Source organism: Mastomys coucha, unplaced genomic scaffold (assembly GCF_008632895.1).
Source record: "Mastomys coucha isolate ucsf_1 unplaced genomic scaffold, UCSF_Mcou_1 pScaffold20, whole genome shotgun sequence".
NCBI lineage: Eukaryota > Metazoa > Chordata > Mammalia > Rodentia > Muridae > Mastomys > Mastomys coucha.
The window spans coordinates 112,637,243-112,658,304 of record NW_022196903.1 but is presented as its reverse complement, the minus strand read 5'-3'; the positions used below and the strand labels follow the sequence as shown (position 1 = coordinate 112,658,304).

The 21,062-nt window shown below is 49.4% G+C and overlaps 2 protein-coding genes across 5 annotated transcripts in view; one reads left to right on the top strand and one right to left on the bottom strand.

Moving 5' to 3' along the window:
- The window catches only part of Fbxl14 (F-box and leucine rich repeat protein 14), a 38,454-nt gene extending 19,063 nt beyond the window's left edge, over window positions 1-19,391 (bottom strand). Inside the window, exons 1-2 of one of the 3 annotated variants that reach the window (XM_031383173.1) lie at window positions 18,030-19,391; window positions 16,151-16,637 (exon numbers count right to left, since the gene is read on the bottom strand). In XM_031383173.1, coding sequence (XP_031239033.1) covers window positions 16,581-16,637; window positions 18,030-19,181 — 1,209 coding nt within the window. In that variant the 5' untranslated portion in view covers window positions 19,182-19,391 and the 3' untranslated portion in view covers window positions 16,151-16,580. Of the gene's footprint in view, window positions 1-16,150 lie in introns of those variants that run through there. The other 2 variants (XM_031383175.1, XM_031383174.1) reach the window with 2 other exon arrangements.
- Window positions 1-21,062, top strand: part of Wnt5b (Wnt family member 5B) — a 113,512-nt gene that overhangs the window by 49,311 nt on the left and 43,139 nt on the right. The window lies entirely within an intron of this gene.

The window sequence follows — 21,062 nt, the reverse complement described above, 5'->3', positions numbered from 1 at the left end:
ATATAATATGTTCTGGTCCCTCTCAACACCCCTCTCAACCCGGTACACACACACACACACACACACACACACACACACACACACACACAAGAATTTAGCTAGGGCTATCTGGGTGAACATGGATTTGGAACTGCCCCCTGGCTGGCGGGCTCCCCAGCACTTGAACTGGAACATTAAGTGACAAGTGACAGTGCAGGGGGTGAGGAGTAGCCACAGCTCAACTACTGTTAAAGTGAGAGGAGCCTTAGCAGTTGTCCGGGTAGACCCGTGACCCCACTTTTGTCCCCGTCCACCGATGACTGGCTCCTTCCTGCCTCAGAACCTCAAACTCAAGCAGCTATGCCCACCAATGCCCACCTCCCAAAACAAACAAAAAGCACAAGCAATCAAAGCAAGGGGCACGCCTGGGGGAGGGGGAGTACCACCCATGGGGCACGCCTGGGGGAGGGGGAGTACCACCCATGGGTACATGAGAGCAGATCCAGCGTAACCTGGGAACTTCTCTCTGGTAGCAGAAGAGACACCTCACTTGCAGCAGAGAGCAGGAGGCACAGTTCTGTGGCTCTTGCGCGTGCATAGACCTGTAATTGCTGCCGAACTAATACTAAGTGAAAGACAGCCTGGAATCTATACTCATTTGTAATTTTTACATTCACAGGTCATTCATAAACATCAGCAATTTGAATATATAGTTAAAGGCAGCCCTGAGCTGGTGGTGCACTCCTTTAGTCCCAGCACTCAGGAGGCAGAGCCAGGAGTATCTCTGAGTTTGAGGCCAGTCTAGTCTATGGAGTGAGTTCCAGGACAGCCAGGGCTACACAGAGAAACCTTGTCTTGAAAAACCAACAAAACTAAGGGTGTGTCAGAGGCATACTCACCCACACCTCCTCAGGCTCTTCAGAGCAGCTGTGTGGGTGTCTGATGAAGCCTACCTCAGCAGCATCAGATTTCCACCGCCTATCAGAAGAGCTAGGCACCCTCCAGAGAGACAGGGACATTGTTCACAAGAAACAAGCGAGCTATACAAGCTCATGCAAATTAGAAGTGAGAGCCTTAGGGTGAAAAGATAGCGCACTGGCTGGTTAAAAACACTGGCTGATCTTCCAGAGGACTCTGGTTCGGTTGTCAGCACCCACATGATGGCTCACAGCCATTTACAGCTCCAGTTCCAGAGGATCCAAAGCCCTATGCTGTCCTCCACGAATACCCAACAGGCACAGATATATATGAGCAGGCAATACACTATACACATAAAAATAATTAATTTAAAAAAGAATAAGAGTCTCCTGTCAGGGTCAGCTTGAGGGTTCTGGTCTCTTTCCTATTGTGGAAACTAAAGTTGGAGCTGGGTCTAAGAAGGCCCAGCTCTCTGTCACCTAGGCCTCTTCAGGGGAAGGGTGGGGCTAAGTGAGACCTAAGGAGTCCCTTTGCCTTGTCTTCTAACTTCTATTCTGTATGCACACTCATGCAGACCTGTGGTTATGTGTGTGAGTGTGTGTGTATGAGTGTGTATGTGAGTGTGTGTGCATGTGTGTGAGGAGCTGGGTATGCACACTCATGCAGACCTGTGGTTACATGTGTGAGTGTGTGTATGTGAGTGTGTGTGCACGTGTATGAGGAGCTGGGTATGCACACTCATGCAGACCTGTGGTTACATGTGTGAGTGTGTGCATGTGAATGTGTGTGCATGTGTGTGAGGAGCTGGGTATGCACACTCATGCAGACCTGTGGTTACATGTGTGAGTGTGTGCATGTGAGTGTGTGTGCACACGTGTGTGAGGAGCTGGGTATGCACACTCATGAGGACCTGTGGTTATGTGTGTGAGTGTGTGCATGTGAGTGTGGGTGCACACGTGTGTGAGGAGCTGGGGATGCACACTCACGAGGACCTGTGGTTACATGTGTGAGTGTGTGCATGTGAGTGTGTGTGCACACGTGTGTGAGGAGCTGGGTATGCACACTCATGAGGACCTGTGGTTACGTGTGTGAGTGTGTGCATGTGAGTGTGTGTGCACACGTGTGTGTGGAGCTGGGTATGCACACTTACGAGGACCTGTGGTTACGTGTGTGAGTGTGTGCATGTGAGTGTGTGTGCACACGTGTGTGAGGAGCTGGGTATGGACTTACAGTCTTGTGCTTGTTGAGTAAATGCTCTACCACAAAGTTACATTTTGAGTCCAGCATGATTTCTTGAAGATGGATTGATTTATTTATTTTCTAATTTGTTAGTTTTTAAATTGGATTCTTGGGGTGTTGCCCAGGCTAGCTCTGAATAACTCTCCAGCTTCAGCGTCCTGAGTATCTGGGACTATAGGACCATTCTACCATGCTTTTTCAAGATCGTGATTTTTATATAACTTTAAAGATTTTTTTTTTCACTTAGGTGTATGTGTATGAGCCTGTGCAAGATAATGTTTGTGTGTCATCTGTGTGCCTAGTACCTGTGAAGGCCAGAAGAGGATGTCAAAGCCCATGGAACTAGAGTTACAAGCACCAATGAGTTGCCATGGGAATGCTGGAAATTGAACCCCTGTGCTATACAAGAGGAGTAAGTGCTCTTAACTGCTGAGCCATTTCTGCAGCTGTGTATTTTAAAGAACAGTCTCACCTGGCAGTGGTGACTCACACATTTAATTCCAAACACTCGGGAGACAGAGGCAAGTGGATCTCTTGAAATGGAGGCTAGCCAGGTCTACAGAGTGAATTCCAGGATGACCAGGACTACACAGAAACCCTGTCTCAATAAACACACAAACACACAAACAAACAAACACACAGACAAACCAGCCCTAAGGAGGAAGACAGACGTGTTCCTAAAAACCAAATGGTGTGAGAGCCAGGGGTGAAGCACCAAGCCCTGGCTCTACCTCTAGCTCTGCAGTCAAATAAAAGTAAGAGTGAGTCCTGAGATTGCCCATCAAGTACAGTAACTGTCACTATTCAGGACACAGAGTAGAGACGGAGTCGGAGGGATTGTGGGTGCACGGTGCTGTTTGGTGCACTGAGATGTGCTGGGGCAGAGCAAGGTCAGCTCCAGGACTAGAAGGGCCTGTGGATGCTGAATTGGGGGTGTCAGATCACCAAAAGGTGAGGCCAGGGACAAATTGCACCCAGTAACGATGGCAAAGAGTGACGAGGCATGGGGACATACGAAGATCAGCTGGCAGAGACATGGGAGGGACGTGGCGGCAGCTCTCTCTGTGGCTCACATTGCCTATGCCTGCTGGAGAAGCCATTTCTTAGCATCATGGACTCAGGGACATCTCAGATATTTGAGGCATAGGGGACACAACGAACTTTGTACTCATTACATTTTGGTATTAAAATGTAATTTCCTTCTTTATCCCTGGTCGAGGCTTTCTGAGTCCTTGGTTTGGTTGTGTGGTGTGGTATGGTGTGGTTTAACAGTGCTTGCAGGGGGTGGGGCCCAGGCCCTTCTCCATCCTAAGTGCTCTCTTCACTGGGCCACATCAGCCTGATGGCTCTGTTTGTCCTCCTTCTGATTAGGTTCATCATGGACTTTGAATCATGAGGATTTCTTTCTGTCACAGGCGTCTCGGGTACACTTACAGCCTGAAGTTCTAAAGTTTTCAACCACCCTCAAAAACCCTGGGTGCACTGTTACCATTGTCTCTTGGGTTATCATCTGCAGGGTTGGGGGTGCAGCTCGGAGGCTGCCATGTGGCCTCTGATGCACAAGACCCCGGTTTGATACCCAGCACTGGAAAAAAAAAAAATCAGTGTTTCCAAATAGTATTTTCCATTTACCCAAACTGGTATTGGTAGGAAAAGTTAAAAGTTTTAAAGTTATTCCAAATGGCAAAATAATGGTGTCAAGAATTGGAATGTGGGGGCTGGAGAGGTGGCTCAGCGGTTAAGGGCACTGACTGCTCTTCCAGAGGTCCTGAGTTCAATTCCCAGCAACCACATGATGACTCACAACCATCTGTAATGGGATCCGATGCCTTCTTCTGCTGTGTCTGAAGACAGCGACAGTGTACTCATAAATAAAATAAATATATCTTTTTTAAAAAACTGGAATGTGAAGCTTTTGGACAGCTCTCTGTGACACAAACTGATGGCCACACGTTTCCCTTAATGAGGAGTCAGGGCCATGTGGACTTTGTGCCTATTGTCCTTGTTTCATTTCTGTCACTATGATAAAATACCCTGACAGAAAGTAAGCCAGGGGAGAAAGGGCTTGCTTCAGCTCACAGTCTGTCATAGCAGGAAGTCCAGGCCACAGGAACCTAACACTAGTCACACCACATCCCCAGTCCAGAGCACAGAGAAGTATTTGCTTACTACGAAGCAGTCCAGGTCCCAAACTTAGGGAATGGTGTTGCCTGCAGTGGGCTGGGTCTTCCCATATCGACTAATGTAATCAAGCAATGCTCACAGACAGATCTGGTCTAGGTAGTGCTTCACTGAGACTTGCATCCCAGGTAGTTCTAAATTGTATCAAGTTAGTAGTTAACGCTACCCATTACACCCGTGAACATTTCACGTCTTTTTGAGGTGGCTCATCTTCATCCAAAAAGTCATAGACACAATTCACTCCTGCAGAAGACAGATGATTCAACAACACTGTCCTAAACAGAGAGGGGGCCCTGAGAGTCTCCTCTCAGTCTAGGGGTGTCTCCGTTCAGGTTACTATTGCGGTGATGAAACACCGTGACCAAAGCAACTTGGGGAGGAAAGGGTTATATGACTTCTGCTTCCATATCACAGTTCATCATAAACAGAGGTCAAGGCAGGAACCCAAACAGGGCAGGAACCTGGAGCAGGAGCTGATGCAGAGGCCATGGAGGGGTGCTGCTTGCTAGCTTGCTCCTTGTGGATTGGTCAGCCTGCTTTCTTTTAGGACCCAGGATCACTAGTCCAGGGATGGCCCAGCCCACAATGGGCAAGGCCCTCCCCCTCCAATCAATTATTTTAAAAATGCTCTACAAGCTTGCCTACAGTCAGATCTTATGGAGGCATTTTCTCTAGTGAGCTGCCCTCTTCTCTAATGACTATAGCCTATATCAAGTTGGCATAAACCTAGCCAGTACAAGGTGCATGCCTAATATGCACCCAGCACCCAACCCAAAAACCAATGAAAGAATCTACTTTGATCACTTTTCGTTGTTGTTGAGGCAGGGCCTCTACAAAGCCCTGGCTGTCCTAGAACTCACCTGACAGACCAGACCATCCTCAAACTAGAGTCAATAAGCTTGCCTCTGCTCAAGTGCTAGGAGACAGGTGTGTCCCACCTCTGCAGCTGGCCAAATTATACTGAAGGAAACAAAAATTGCTTTTAAAATCAATTGTTTTGTTTCTGACCAAAGGTTTGGAGAAAGAACTAGAAGTTGCTGCTCAGCTCGACATTCAGTGTGAATTGCATGCTGGCTTTTAAGTTTCAGAGATGAACAGTGGGATCTCAATCATCCCAGAATGGGGTTAGAAATCTGTAGTCAGTGTTGCATCCGTTACCAAGAGCTAGGATTAGTAAGGAGGACAGCTACTTAGGCTGATGGGGAGACTCAAGGCCAGGCTGTGAGCTGTCACCAATTTGTGATTAATGTATGCTCCGTGATTGGTGTATAAATGACAGCCAGAAAGGCCTGTGAGATACAAACTCCCATGTGAGTGTATGTTCTCAGAGACTGTAGTAAGCAGTGCTTGATATTGCAGATCTTGCCCATACTTTACCTTGAGATGAAGTGCTGGAGTGCTATGGATATTTGCTCAGTGTTGAGGGAGGATCGGTGTGTGTGTGTGTGTGTGTGTGTGTGTGTGTGTGTGTGTTTGTGTGTGTGTGTGTGTGTGTGTGTGTGAGAGAGAGAGAGAGAGAGAGAGAGGGAGGGAGGGTAACAGGCAAGGTGGGAGCATGACCTTTTGCCCTCCAAAGCTCAGGAGGCCCCAGTGAGTACTCCAGACCCTGGCAGTGCCTGGGCGCTGGGCGAATCTTCTCTAGACATACAGGGCAGGCAGGGGTTAGAGGTTAATGAATGAGTTCACGCCCCATACTCAGGATCCTGTTTGACAGAGGCTTTATACATGAGATCTTAAATGGGGTCAAAACGGGACTTGCAAGTTATACCCAAACACTCTCTCTCTCTCTCTCTCTCTCTCTCCCTCTCTCTCTGCAACAATGGTGTGCAGAGGTGGCTGCATCTCCATAGGAAAAGGGAAGAGTGAGGCTTTGGTCTCTGAGAGCAGGGCCATGCCTGGACTCGGTATATGTCTGAAGCAGGACCAAGGGGAAAGCAGGTGGGGCGGTCCTGGCTGCTCCTATTCTTCTCTAGTAATCCCTTAAAAAATAATTGCAGCCCCAGACCTCCGCCTCCAGCACATTTTCCACTTGATTAGAGGCCTTTGTGGGGTAGGCAGAGGGGCCTGCAGACATGGACATTATGCTGGGTCCTGCAATGTCCAGCTGGGACTTTTTCCATCAAAAGGGGATTTTAGTAAGACCATTATCAGGGGCTTAGAGGACAAAGGCCACTGAGCTGCAAACCAGGGGCAGATTAGTAGTAGCAGCCTGTTTCGGGCCTGTAGAAGGGTGGGAAGGAGCTTGCAGTGACTTCAAGCAGGTGCCTTGATTTCTCTGCTAGTTCCTGGCAGATGAAGAAGTGGGCTGAGTGTAGCAGCAGGGGGCTGGGAAGTGCCGGCAAGGATGTGCGAGGTAGGGCTGATGTCTGCTTAGGTTTCTGGTTGCATCCACCTCACCTGTAGTTCTCCACTGTGACAGCTCCCAATTCACAAGGAGAAATCAAGGAAGGCCCACGTAGCGGGACAGTGGTGGCACACACCTTTAATCCCAGCACTCGGAAGGCAGAGGCACGTGAATCTCTGTGAGTTTGAGGCCAGCCTGGTCTACAGAGCAAATTCCAGGGTAGCCAGGGCTATAACCCTGTCTTTAAAAAAAAAAAAAAAAAAAAACAAAGAGAAAAAGGAGAGGGTGGGGAGAGAGACAGACAGACAGACAGACGGGGGGCGTCCCTTTTTAGGGCAGATGGACACCTTTTGAAGGAGACATTGGGGGATTAGGGGACAGAGGGAGGGCTGAAGGAACATTCTGTCCAGCCTATAGTCATGCTATTAGAATTGTGGGTTCCTTTGGGTAGATGTCTGGAGAAAGTTATCTAACACATAAGCTTCTGTCACGTTGGGCTCCCCAGAGCCACGCTCCACAGGAAGTGGAATTTCAGGCTGTGGGAGTCAGCTGCCTCTTGGAGGGCACACAAGGGATCCGACACTGTCCACCCCCCTGGAAGGCCCTGGCTTCCCCCTGTGTGCATTAGAGCCCTGTTGACATTAACTGCTGAATGCAGGCCCTTGGAGTACCAGCTGCAGAGCTCTTGGACAGGACATTGGAGGCCTGAAATGCTGAGTACTTCTGCCTCGAGTGAAATTCACAGAAAAACTCTGTTCTTTAAAACTTACATTAGAGAAAGCATACAGGGGGTGGTGGGAGAGGGAGAGAGAGATGGAGCCAGAGAGAGGGCAACAAATAAACGTAAAGCCTGCACTAGGTCAGAAGTGAAGCTGTCAGAGGTTGCACGTCACGCCTTCCCTCCCTCCCTGTGCCCAGGGCTATGAGGATGCTGTCCTCCAGCCTCCTCAGTCCTCCGAGGCACTTGGGGACCTTTCTCTTTTCTGCAGACTCCTTTCCTGGGGTTCTTCTTTCTGAACCCATCTCTGGTCTATATAGTCACTCAGAGACACATTTCAGCAATGGTTTCCATAACGGGTTTCCATAATCTCCCCTGGGATATTTCATGATTTTCTAAGAGTTCTTTTGGTAGTTCTGGGAATAGTAATGTGCTTTATGCTCAAGTGCTGCGTACTAGAGCTATGTATTTTTGAGCTAATAATCAGGGTCACCCAGCTCACAGGCTGGTAGAAGTGTCCCGTCCTTTGTCCCACGGCAGTAGCAGCTGCCTTGGACCCACGCTTTGATTCTCTGACCTCAGAGACTCAAAGTGTCAAGAGGACATGACCCTATCCTCTCTACCCTCACTCAGCCCATCATTCTTCACTGCGGCATGTTGTGGAATCTGGCCAAGGTGGCTCGGCAGCTCCGTGTGCTTGTCTTCCGCCGCCTTGCCCTCGTCTACCTTCTGCATTTACAGCGTGCAAGAAACCTCACTTCCCTGTTAGACCCATCAGGGTCTTGCTTCATGGGCCCCTCTAGATTTTACAAAGATGTCTTCATTTGGGTAGCGAATATACTGCATTCCTTTGATACTTAAAAAGAATCAGAACAAAAATGTAAACTCCCAACTCATTTTCTATTTTTCTTTCCCAGTAACAGGATGCTTAGCTCTATCTTCGTGTATGATTGTAAAATTTCTCCCCACTTGCCAAACTTCGCAAACATAGCACTTGGACAGTTTTCGAGAACAGTCTGAAGGAATCAGTTGCTATTTTCCCCCCAGGCCCACCAAAGCAGAGCTGCTAGAACTGAGGGATCCCCATGAAACAGTAACCCGCCAGAGACTAAGTGCCAGCAGTCACCTCACTGTATTTTAAAATTCAGTCTTGGGCTGTTGCGATGGCTCAGCAGGTAAAGGTGTTTGCGGACAAGACTGACTGACAGACACATGCGTGCCTACACATGTACACATACCAAAGGGTGAAAAAAGTATAATTTTTAAAAATTCAGTCTCAGTTTTTGGAGGAAAACTGCCTCAAGTGAAATTCACAGAAATAATGTTCCGGTTGTCAGAACATTAGATCCTGGTAGAACTCTTGGGAGTGGGGATCAAGAGAATGGATTTGTTAGCCTGGAGGGCTGGTGGGCTCGCAAAGCAGCCACCAAATCATAGACAATGCTGCCACCTGCTGACAAGATCCAGAAATTGCAAATTTGGTGGGTAAATTCCTCAACAGTCTTGTCTTCATCAGAGAATAAACTGTGTCAACTACACTTAATTTTACTGCTTTATCTTGAGTCCCAAACCATTTTAATAAAGTAAAAGCAAAGGAAACCACATTTGTCTACTTGCCACCTCTAAAACCGGATGCAACTCAACTTCATTAACAGCGGGACAGGTACATGTCCGTTTTACAGGAAAATGAAGAGTTGCCATGGGACAGGATGTTTTCTGTCCCTCCCTCTGTGCTGAGATAGAGACTTATGTTGCCCAGACTGGCCTCGAACTCCATATGCCTCCATACGATCTGACCCTAGGCAAGCTTGTAGGGCATTTTAAAAATTATTGATTGGACGGGGAGGGGCTAGCTCACTGTGGGTTGGGCCATCCCTGGGCTGGTGATCCTGGGTTCTAAAAGAAAGCAGGCTGACCAATTCATGAGGAGGAAGCTAACAAGCAGCACCCCTCCATGGCCTCCGCATCAGCTCCTGCTCCAGGTTCCTGCCGTTTGGGTTCCTGCCTTGACTTCCTTTGATGATGAACTGTAATGTGGAAGTGTTTAAGTCACATAACCCTTTTTCTCCCCAAGTTGATTTGGTCATCAACACAGTTGATTTGGTCATCAACACAGTTGATTTGGTTTCATCACAGCAGTAGCAATAATAGAACTAAGACACCCTAGAGAACCGAGCCCCCTCCCTACTTGTCACCTGTCTTCATCTCTCCATACCTATAATCCCCATGGGCTTTGTGTATGCTAAAGCAAGCACTCTTACTAAGTACTAGTTAGTAATGTGCCTCCACCTTTTTAGAAATCTGCCTGTTGTCTGACTTTAATTAAACATCTTTATTTCTAGAGCAAACAACGATGCCGTTTGCTGCTGAGCCATGCATGGTGTCACTGGTAATGAATTTCTCATCTCATTGGTAACGCATTTCTGTAGTTCCTTTTGTGGTTGGTTGTTTTGAGACGGGGTTCCTCTGTGGAACAGCCCTGGCTGTCCTGGAATTCACTCTGTAGACCAGACTAGGCTTGAATTCAGAGATCCACCTGCCTCAGTTTCCTGAGTGCTGGGATTAAAGGTGTGTGCCAACACTGCCCTGATGCATTTCTGTAGTTCTTATTGGGTCTTTGGACAATCAGACTCTTCTGTGTACAGAAAAGATAGGCTAGCTCCAGTCCTGGGAGGCCACCTGGGTCTATCACCTTCCGACACAGGAGAGGGGAGTCAGATACGCTGACCTTAGCAGAGTGGAAGGGCCACTCACCTTTCTTGTCCAGGCTCTGCAAGCCTGACAGCCTCCTCTGTTCCCAGCAGTGGCCAGCTGTGAGCCTGGTGAAGCACAGGCACAATGCAGCCTGTTCTTGACGGATTCCTGAAAGCCTGGCTGAATTGTGTGCACACTGGAGATGAAGCAGAGAGGTGACGCTGGCCATTTCCATGCTTGCTTACATCATGCTCACGCTCGCTTACGTCACGCCTACCACCGTCCTTATTTGAGGTCAGGCCGTCCTAAGCAGTGAGCGTAAGGTTTAAAATCCAGAAGGCCCTGGTTGGTTGTCTCTCATCTAAGAATACAAGAGCTATATTGTCTTGTTTGATTGAAGGCAGGGTCTCACTTGTTGAATTATAAACATTATGAAATAAATCTCAGAGGTGGGTTCACCACCCACTTCAATGGTTCGTGTTCCCAAATGAAAGACACACACAGTGAGCTGCCCTCTGGGTCCAGAGCAGTCAAGATAGAATAAAGAGTTTAGGGGGTAATAACTCAAAATTACTGGCAGGAGTTGGATTTAACAGCATAGAGGCATATTAAAATTAAAGGCTGTGCGTGCGTGCATGTGTGTGTGTGTGTGTATGTGTGTGTCTTTCTTTCATTCAGGAACATGAAGCACTGAGGCAGGAGGCAAACCGGCTGACAGGCTTTATTAATTTAAGAATATTACTACCCTCACCATTTAGCTTTAGTTGGCCTGTTACCCCACTGTGTAGACCAGACTGGCCTAACTCAGAGAGAGCTGCCTGACTGTGTGAGTGCTGGGATTAATGGCACGTGCCACCAGGCCAGGCCCAAGAATTATTTGTCTTAATCATCTAACTGTTGCTGTTTCTCCCTCCTTATCTATCTGTTCAGTTCCAGCCTCTGTAACTTCCTTCCAGAGTCTAAGAACTACGGAGGCGTTTGGCGCCTATTTAGAGACCACTTCTCAGAAAGCTTTGCCTTAGACTGGGAAATGGAAGCAGATGTGTATGTAGATAGTTTGGAGAGAGTTTCCTAAGGAGATGCAACCTCACCGACCTTTGTGGTATTTTGTGCCATTACCAAATGTGGAAAGCCGCATTACCCAAGCCAATGCTGAACAACCCCATACTGCTTGAGAAATAGTAACCATGTCTGGTATTTCCCTACCGACCAATTCCCATATCCTCGGTCCATGATATGAGAGGCCACTACAGACAGGCAGCATGACGTGACTGGTTCTTCCCCAGAGCAAATTACGCTTATGTGCCTAATGTCAGCTAGGTGAGCTGTGCACACCGTAATTCCACTCCTTGGAGCAGTTATGGCCATATAATGAGTTGGAGGCCAGCCTGGGCTGTGTGAGACCCCGTTTTTAAAGAGGTCCTTGATAGTAACAAAGGAGGGCTCTTTACTCTTTGTGGACCACAGTGGTATAAGGAAACCTCAGTGAGGTCAAGCTTCCACCCCTGAATAGAACTGGCGAGAGTTCCTGCAGCTGGATCCTACATTATGATGCAGGCAGGTGTGCATAGCGTGTTAAATGTGTGAGCACTCTTAGTACTGAGGTTTTCAAAACACAGGCTTCCAGTATTTGGACTCCACATTACTACAGGAACTACTGTGGGACCTGACTTAGGCCTCTGGGGACAGTGAACAACACACCCAAATCCACTGGCTTCTCTAGCACCTTGTAGGCTATCTGTCAACCTGAACTTTGATCAGCTTCAGGAAGAACCCTGAACACGGTGTTCATAAAACATATCTAAGTTTGCATGCTGTAGTTCATATTGAGCAGCAGTGATATCCTAGGGCATTCTGGGGCTTTCAGTGTTACTACTCCCAAGATGCTCTAGTGCAGGACCTTTCTGAGGGGGGGTGGAGTAATGTGTGGTTCCAGAAGCAGCCACACGCACATGGGCCACATTTTAGTGTTTATTAAAGTTTGTATCAGCTTCCGCTCTGAGGCAGAATTCTCATGTCATCTGCGCGACATCTTATTGACTCTCCAAGTGTAAAATCGAATGTACCCTATCTGCTGGCTATTGGCGAATCTCTCCAGCACACCATGCCAGTACTTCTGATAGCATCACATGGAGATGCTGTGCCTCTTGTTGCTGCCATAGACCAGCTCCCCTTCTGGTAACTGAAATGCACGACTTTCCAGTGTCACAGATATATAATAAGTTGTCTTCTCATCCGGTGGGGGAAATGGAACCCAGGACCTCAACCATGCTAGGTATGTGCTCTATCACTGAGCTATGCCTCCAAACCCCCATCAGTGTATAAAGACATGTGGTACTTGGTCCTTACCCAATTAAAAAGTAGAAGAGTAATGAGATAATAAGAACTTATGCCCAGGGCATGGTGGTTCATGTTACCATCCCAGCAAGGTCTGAGACCAGCCTGGGCCACGTGGTAAATTTCAGGTCAATCTGCATTAGAGTGAGACCCTGGCTCAGAGAACAATAACTAAAAGCAAAACTTTCTTTCCTTGCTTATAAAATGAGTACACTCTCTGGGCTAACTTAAAGCAGCCAAGATACTGGAAATTGTAGTTTTGTTGGCACTAGGGTTAAGTGGCTCCCCTAGATGCAGAATTACTGTGGCAGTAATGTCACTTCAATGGAAGACAGGGTTTGCAGAGTACCAGACATTGTTGGGTGGCTAACAGCAATCCCACCAGACAAGATCAAAGTGACCCCTGGGAAAGAGGAAGAGATGAAAACTGATCATTTGCAAACACTTCTAGCACATTTGCAGTGACCCAGAAATACGTTTCCAGCCAAGAGCAAGAACGGCCTGAGGTGGCTGTGCCTTTACATCTCACCAGCTGGAAAGGATGAATAGCCGACACCGATTTAAATCAGATTTCTTACCTACTTTGTGAGATTTGCTTTAAAAACTATTAACTTACCACTTAGTATCGGAACAAGTACGTTGACAGAAATGAGCTGTGTGGCCCACGTGTGAGCTTAAGGTTTGAACACAGCTGGCTTCCAACCCGGTGCTTTCCTCATTTCAAAAGCCTCACACCTTCCTCCAGGGTTGGTAATGGCACAGAATGTAGGTCTTTCCTTCTATCAAAGGGATAGAATTAGCTTTCTAAAGGGGTGATGTTTGATGCAGGAAGAGAGGGGATCCCATGACTTCTCTGGCTCCTCCCTTCTCTGGCAGAGCAGGACCAGGATCAGAAGCCAGGGCCTTTCCTTTCAGAACTGGGGAGGCAGCTGCCAGCTGCAGGAGGCCTTGGCTTTGCTCCATAGATCTTATCTCTTAATAAAAAGGCTCTTGTTCCCTGAAAACTCAGTGGTCCCTGGGGGCTACAACTTTTTCCTTTGCCTTTGAAAACGTAGTTCAAAGCTAGGCTTTGGTGATTTATGCCTGTAATCTCTGCACTAGGGAGGCCGAAGCAGGTGGGTAGCCATTCAAGTTCAGTACTAGCCTGGACATTTTAGGTTCCAGGCTAGCCAGGGCTACACTGTGAGACCCTACCTTAAAACACAAAGAGATCAACACCCTTCCAGGGAAGCCCCAGAGTTTGGAAGATAGATCATAATGTCCTTTATTTGTGGGGTTATGGGGTAGGTTCCCATGCAGCCCACCCAGGTTCCAACTCAGTAAGTAGCCAAGAATGGCCTCGAACTTCTGATGCTGAGTATAAGAGGGATGCTCCACACACCCAGTTTAGTAATGCTGGGGGATGCATCTGAGCTGCGCCCCTAGTTCCCACATCCTTAACTTTAAGAAAACTCCAATAAAAGAAGCAGGTACTTTTAAAAAGATGTTTATTATAGATTTGAATTGTTTTCTCTTTAACGTTCCAGGCCCCCACTTTCAGTTTTAGTAGCTGTGAGCTGTGAGGTATTTATTCTTGCTGCTGCCTCATTCGGAGGATGGCCAGAGGGACTTCCCCCTCCTCCTTCCTGCAGTGCCTATGGGGTTCAGCAAGGGGGAGAGGCTTACACCGCCCCCTAGCATGCAGCCAGAGGTCCACTGTGACCCTCAGACATAGTAGCAGCTGTCTGAACTCCATTTACAGATGTATTTCTAGACATTAGAGGAAAAGGGTACTGTTGGTGAGACCCCTGAAGAAGCCAGAAAGCCCTTCTCCAGTGTCTGTGGCAGGTGATTGCTGGACTATACAGTTCAAGATGATTCACACACACACACACTCACGCATGCGCACACCACCTACCCTAGTGGCTTCTTTCTCTCTTCTATGAGACAGAGTCTCACTATGTAGCCCTGATTTATCTTAAAGTAATCCTCCTGCCTCAGCCTCTGTTGGGGTCCCAGGCATGAGCGTCCATGTCCAGCCTTTCCATTTCTTGTCTTAGCAACTCCTGAGCTACCCCTTCCAGCCTTCAAAGCTCTCTCCTGCCATGTAGGCAAGGACCCACCCTTCCTTGACCTTACCTTTCCTCTCTCTGAAGCAGCAGCTGTGGCACAGGCTTAGCCACACTCAAACACCCGGCTCTCACTCACTTCTGAGGGTCATATCACAGGAAACCCAGGTGGAGCTGGAACTAATCTTCCTGAGAAGGGGGTTAGTTCAAATTGTGGCTCCCTCCCTGGTTAGGCGATATAAGGCAGTTTATGCCCCACTGGTAGGGAGCATAAACACAGGGAGATGTTTCAGTAGGTTGCTTGAAGGGTTAAGTACCAAGCCCACGTGGGTTCCCAATGTGTATTTCTTTTTTTTTCCATTTAAAAAGGGAGGGATGTGGGTACTTGGTCTCACCACCAATTGTAAAATGTTTATCCTCTTTTCCAGAGTTCTGTATGCTTGCCTAGTTCAGGCCATGGACACCAAGACCCATGATCTTAACTTGCAAATGCTAATGTGCCAACCTTTAAAGCTTTGCTTTTATTATGTGAGACTTACATGTGTGTCTACGTACACACGAATGCAGGTGCCCACAGAGGCCCTGGAGATGGGGTTACCTGAGGTTGTGGGCCGCCTGAAGTGGGCGCTGGGAACTGAACTTCAGTCTCCTGTAGGAGTGCTTTCACTGCTGAACCATCTCTCTAGCCCCTTAAACTTACATTTAAAAACAAAAAAACAAAAACCAGAAACCATTCCAAAGTATTGGTCGTGGGATCATTGGCATATCCAATGGAGAATGTTAGCATGGTGTAGCTTACAGGCCAGACCATGGAACCCTGGGAGCAGGGTCAGATTCCTAGGAAGCGGGCCTGATTCAGACTTCTGCTCTCCAGGGTTCCTACTTTTTGTTGTTGCTGTTTTGTCTTTAGGGAATTAAGAAACAGAAATCTGTATCGTCCCTAGAGAAAGGGAAGACAGATCTAGTGTCAGGCTCACCCAGAGCACATTTTGGTGACTCGAGAAAGGAACAACGCAGCTTTTGTGTCATGTTCAAGCTCAGAGCTTGGAAATTTTACAAGACCGTCATACCCCACAGCAACCTGGGTTCTCGCTGTCTGCCTGGAAAGATGGCTTGACTTGGAAACCTAGGCTGCTAGGTGGAGGAAGTGATCTCAGAAACGAAGCCCAGCAGCAATGTGAAAGCAGGGCTGTGGCTCGCGCCCGTCTGTCCCTCAGCCCACAGAAGTCACACTGCTGCTTGTCTACTAAGGAGAACCGTGCTAACATTGCTGGTGTCCACTCATCCGCCCTGAATTCAGCTTAGACCCTCACCACTGGCTGAGTGGCCAACCTGGGCACTAGAAGGGCTTAAAACAACAATGGGCCTGAACTTCTGACCAGTCTCCCCAAGCCCCAGCAAAGGGTCTGCATGCAGCCATGTTAAAGAACACTGCTGCCCCCTTCTGCTGGACCTGCACACACACAGGAGCACACAGGACTAGACCAGCCAGCTAGGGCAGCACTTTCAACTTCCCCAGAACAATGGCTGGGTGCCTCCATCCCTCACTGTGCTCCCAGAGTGAGGGCACCCATCCTCCTTGCCCATTTCCAGAGCTCAGGGCTCTCACAGTTACCCCTGGATCTCACCTCCGCCACCACCATTCCCAAAAAGAAACTGGCCAGTCTGGAAAACTGACTCTTCCAAGTCTGGTTTCTTAAAAAAAAAAGTTTCATTTTCTTCAGTTTCTTTCAGTTTTCATGTTGACAGTTTAAAACCAAAATTTATAAGTACTCTCCAGTCTGATCACATTTCTAGAGACAGAACATTTGGATGTCAGTGGTAAATCTTACACAGAAGAAATTCTCAACCATGAACTTAGACCACATGAGCAAACTGAACTCCACCTTTGTCCCAGTTTCTGGGCACAAATAACACCTCCCACCTGAGCATGTACCCAACACACAATGCCTTAAAAATAATTCACAGATACAAGGGGGGGGATTTTGTGCTTTTTTTTTCAAAAACATACTTCATATTTCCTCTTTTATTATATAAATATCAGTTTAACCTTTTACTGTAAGAATATAAACGTTTTAAGAGGATCTTTGTTATCATTTATACAAATTCACAAACAGTACAATTAATTGATAAAGGTCTCTGGGTTTCTCCATGGTCTCTCATGTTGCTGTGGAGGACTCTAAAAAAATAAACAAACAAAATATCCAACAAAAATATACATCCTACTCAAAAGCGATTTGTTTTAAAGCCACAGTCCCAACCCCCCACCAAAATAAAGTCATCTATTCCTCCGTTTAGAAACAAAAGTTTTCAAACCCACAAGCTCCCATTTCTAGACCAGACACAGATAGACGAGAAGTTCAGTCCCCTCCCTTTCACACAGCCTCAGGCTCTCTGCCGGCTCTGAGCTCCTAGACAGGACAGGAAGCCTCACTATCTAACCTCTTGGTGGGAAAACTTGCAAGAGGGTTGGGGTGGGGCATAATTTGCATATATGATACTCCTCTTCAAGACTCAGTCTGCATCTCAAACAAACAAACAAACGGGAAGTTCTGCTTTCATTTCTCCATACATTTGTGCTATAAATTAAATCAATATTTAGAAACACGGCTGGGTCATCAAAGCCCAATAGACAGGCGGGGTAAGCCATAGCCATGATGCGGCGGAAGTGGGACACACTGGGTAGACAGAGGTTGGGAAGAAGCCAAAACCAAAAACAGATACAAACCCAGTGGGCATCTTTCCAGTCTAGGCACAAAAATGTTTCAATCTCAAAATATCTTTCTTGTAGAATTCCAGGGCCTAAGGGAAAAAAGTAAACTAAAACGAGGTAGCCAGACATATATATATATATACATATATATATATAAAAGATATATATATATATAGTATAGAATATACTCAGCAGAAAAAAAGCACACTAATTTCAAATTTCTTTGAAAATTAAAAGGAAAGCAGATAAAAAACCAAAACAAAACAAAAAAGAAGAACAAAACCTAAACCGAAGTGAGTTGCAGATACCAAAGGGGCAGCAATGAGAGGAGACTGGCTACAAAGTGGATGAGAAGGCTGTTGAAGTTGGGCTTGCTTTCTACACATTTCGAAATAAAAGCCAGATCACAGTATCCAAATGAAAGTGTAAGTGAAGGCAGACATCTTTCCTCAACTCCTCAGGGTTGAAACGACTAGTCCCTCCCCGCCCCCACCCCATTTCCAAATGCAGTGCCCCAGGATACAGTTGGCGTGGCTGAAAGTCTCCATACCCTGCAGAAGAGTGGGCAGAGAAGCAGCAGGGTCCATCTCTCCACTCACTGGGAAGGAAGGGGAGAGTGGGTAGAGGGAGCAGAAGAACCCCAGACGCAGTGGGGAGGGGCGCCAGACTAGGAGAAAAGAGCCCAGGCTTTCATCATCGCCCCACCGCGGCCACTGCCCTGAACGTGTAAGTGCGGTCGTGAGTGTGCGGGAACAGTGGTGGTCCTGGGATGAACAGGGCGGGGCAGGGGAACTGGAACTGCCGCCCTCACCTGACCTTCTCACTGTCCGTCATCTGCCAAAGTCCCAGGTTAAGTACCTTGAGGCAGGGCAGCTGCGTGATGCGCTCCAGGCCGCGCTTGGTGATCCTGGTGCAGCCGTACAGGTCTATGCCCGTGAGTTGGCTCAGGTGCTCAGCGATCAGCTCCAGTCCCTTGTCCGTGATGCGCACACACTGTCCAATGTTGAGCGTGCGCAGCCCGTGCATCTGCCGCACCATGCGGTTGATGCCATCGTCACTGATATGGCAAGAGCAAAGCGAGAGGGACTTGAGGCCGTCCAGTCCCTGGGCTATGTAAGCCAGACTCTGGTCCCCCACCTTGTCACAGAACGACACATCCAGGCCGGAAAGGCGCAGGCTGCCCATGGCCAAATGCATGATGCCGGTGTCGCTGATGTTGTCGCAGGAGCGCAGGTTAAGGCTGCGCAGGCTGCCCATGTGCGACAGGTGCAGGAGGCCCGCGTCCGAGATGCCGCCGCAGAAGCTGAGGTTGAGGAGCCTGAGGCCCGTCAGCCCTCGCGAGATGTGCTTCAGAGAAAGATCCGTGAGTTTCTGGCAGTCCTGCAGAGTGAGCTGCTCCAGGCCCAGGCAACCCTCGGCCGCGCTGCGCGTCATGCCGGCCAGGTGCCCGATACCTACATCCGAGAGGTGGCGGCAGCTGCGGAGGTTAAGGCTCTTGAGGCGCTGCAGCCCCCAGGCGATGAGCAGAAGGCCGGTGTTGGTGATGTTGCTGCAGCCCCCCAGCTCCAGCACCTCCAGGCCCTTGAGGTACTGGGCTATGCGGCCCAGGCTGCTGTCGGTGATCTGCTTGCAGAGGCTCAAGTTGAGAGCGCGTAGCGAGCCGATCTCCTGCACGAACGCGTGGCCCAAGCCGTTGTCGGTGAGGTTGTAGCAGCCGCTGAGGTTGAGGCTCTCGATGTTCGCCATGCCCTGGATCACGTAGCTGAGGCTGCGGCGGAGGCTGAGGATCTGCACGCGGCGGATGCCCCGGGCCTGCAGGCTGGGGAAGAGCGACGGGTTCGCCCGGCGCAGGTGCAGCTTGGCCTCCACGCCCCGCCACACCGACTTGTGGTAGGCGGCGTCCCGCCAGGCCGTGCACACCTGCGCCGCGCGACCCTTGTCTCGGACGTCCAAGTAGCCGAAGATCATGGCCAGTAGCTCCGGGAACAGGCACGAGATGTGGGTCTCCATCTTCCTCCCGCCGCTACGCCGCGCCGGGTGCAGGAGGCGCGGGCGCCGCCGCCACCGCCGCCGCCCCGGGAGGCGCCGAGAGCGGGCCGCCGCGGGCCAACGGCCGCCCCTCCCCGCCTTCCGGCCGGGCCGCCGCTCCTCCTCCCGGCGCGTCCGAGCGGCGCTTCCTTCCTGCCGCCCTTCCCGCCCCCGCGCGGCCGCTCGGGCCTCACATCCCGGCCGGGGCGGGCGCCGCGTCCGCGCCCGCGCGCCGCCGCCGCCCCGCGCCCTGCGGCATCCCGCGCCCGGCCGCGTCGCTGCTGCGCGCGCCGGCGAGGCCCGGGCCGGGCGCTCGGGCTGCGGACGGCTTCCTGCTGCCTTTGTCTGCCGTCCGCGGTTCAAACTGCCCAGCCCCGGGTCGCTCGCACTCGGCCGCCGCGCGGGGGGACTCCGAGACCGCTGCGCGCCGCTCCTCCCCGGCCTGGGCCGCGCGGGTCCGGCTCACGGCCGCGGGCAGCGGGACGCGGCGAGCTCACCGGCGCAATCGGGCCCGCGCCCTAGGAGTCGGCCAGCCGCGCTGCGCCCTCCGCGTCCTCCGCGCCGGCTCCCCCGCTCAGTGGTACGCGCCCGCGCCGCCGGAACTGGCGGAGCCGTTTCCCTGGAAACCGGGCTCTGCCCTAGGCCGCGGCGGCTTAACCCCATCCGCGCCGGGATGGCCAGCAGCCTCCCCGCGCCGCGCAGCCCTTTAAGAGCAGTCGGTGTCCCACGGGCTGCTCCCCTCGGTGTCCACGCTCACTGCACGCCCTCTCCCGCCCGCATACTCCGTCCTCTCTTGCCCGCATACTCCATCCCCTCTTGCCCGCATTACTTCTCAGAGCGCCTTTAACCATCTCACCACACCCACTGCCCCAGTCGGACGGCCTTCCCACCATTCCTTTCTCTTCAGTCTGGAATCTAAGAATTGGAGGAGAAAGTGGGTTTTAGTCAGCGTAGTTTGACAGTTCTCGTTCTAGAAATTTCTGGAAGTTGCCCAGTGTGCCTGCCGTCCACAGTCTTGTTGTTTCCGTACACCCATGTGAGTTCCTTTCCCTTTCAACTTTACGTCAAAACTTCCCACTGCTTCTGCCCCTGCCTTTGCTGTCTGACCTACACCTGGTTTTTATCTTTCTCATCAGCTTCTTAGACTATAGATTACCTGGCCCGACCGAAGGGATACCTAATACATCTGTATGTGCTGACACACATACACTGTTTGGTTAAAGATGCTCCAGCCTTATGCTTTATGTATATTTTATGAATCTAGGGCAGAGCTCAACTCTATACAATGTAGTAGCCTTGGGTCTTAAATGTCTGCGTGAAGGATAGGATTTCAGAATTGGATTTTTACTACCCCTGAAGCCGAGAGTTTTTCAGTTTAGAGAAAAAAAACCTGAGAGTATTTAAGTTACAGGTTCACACATCTAGATACAAAACAGCCTGACTTCTCTGTTTCCTTGACTCTTTGGGAACCGGAACAAGACATTATTATTATTATTATTATTATTATTATTATTATTATTATCCATTGTATTTGTTTAATGTGGAGAGGGCATGTTCCGCAGGCAGTATATAGTGGTCAGAGGACAGCTTGAAGAAGCCGTTCGTTCCTCCTATCATGTAGATGCCAGGATGGAACTCAGATCATGAGACTTGGTGGTAATAACACTACCTGCTGACGTCTTGCACTGAACAAGATTTGGTATGTGGTCCAAATTTGGAATATAATCTCCTTAACTTTTAGCCACTGCTCTTTCCTAAGTTCTTGTTAGACCCAGAACAGGCACACAAAAAAACCAAAAACAAAACCAAAACAAAACCAAAACAAACAAACAAAAAACAACCCAGTAAATCCCACCCCACAGG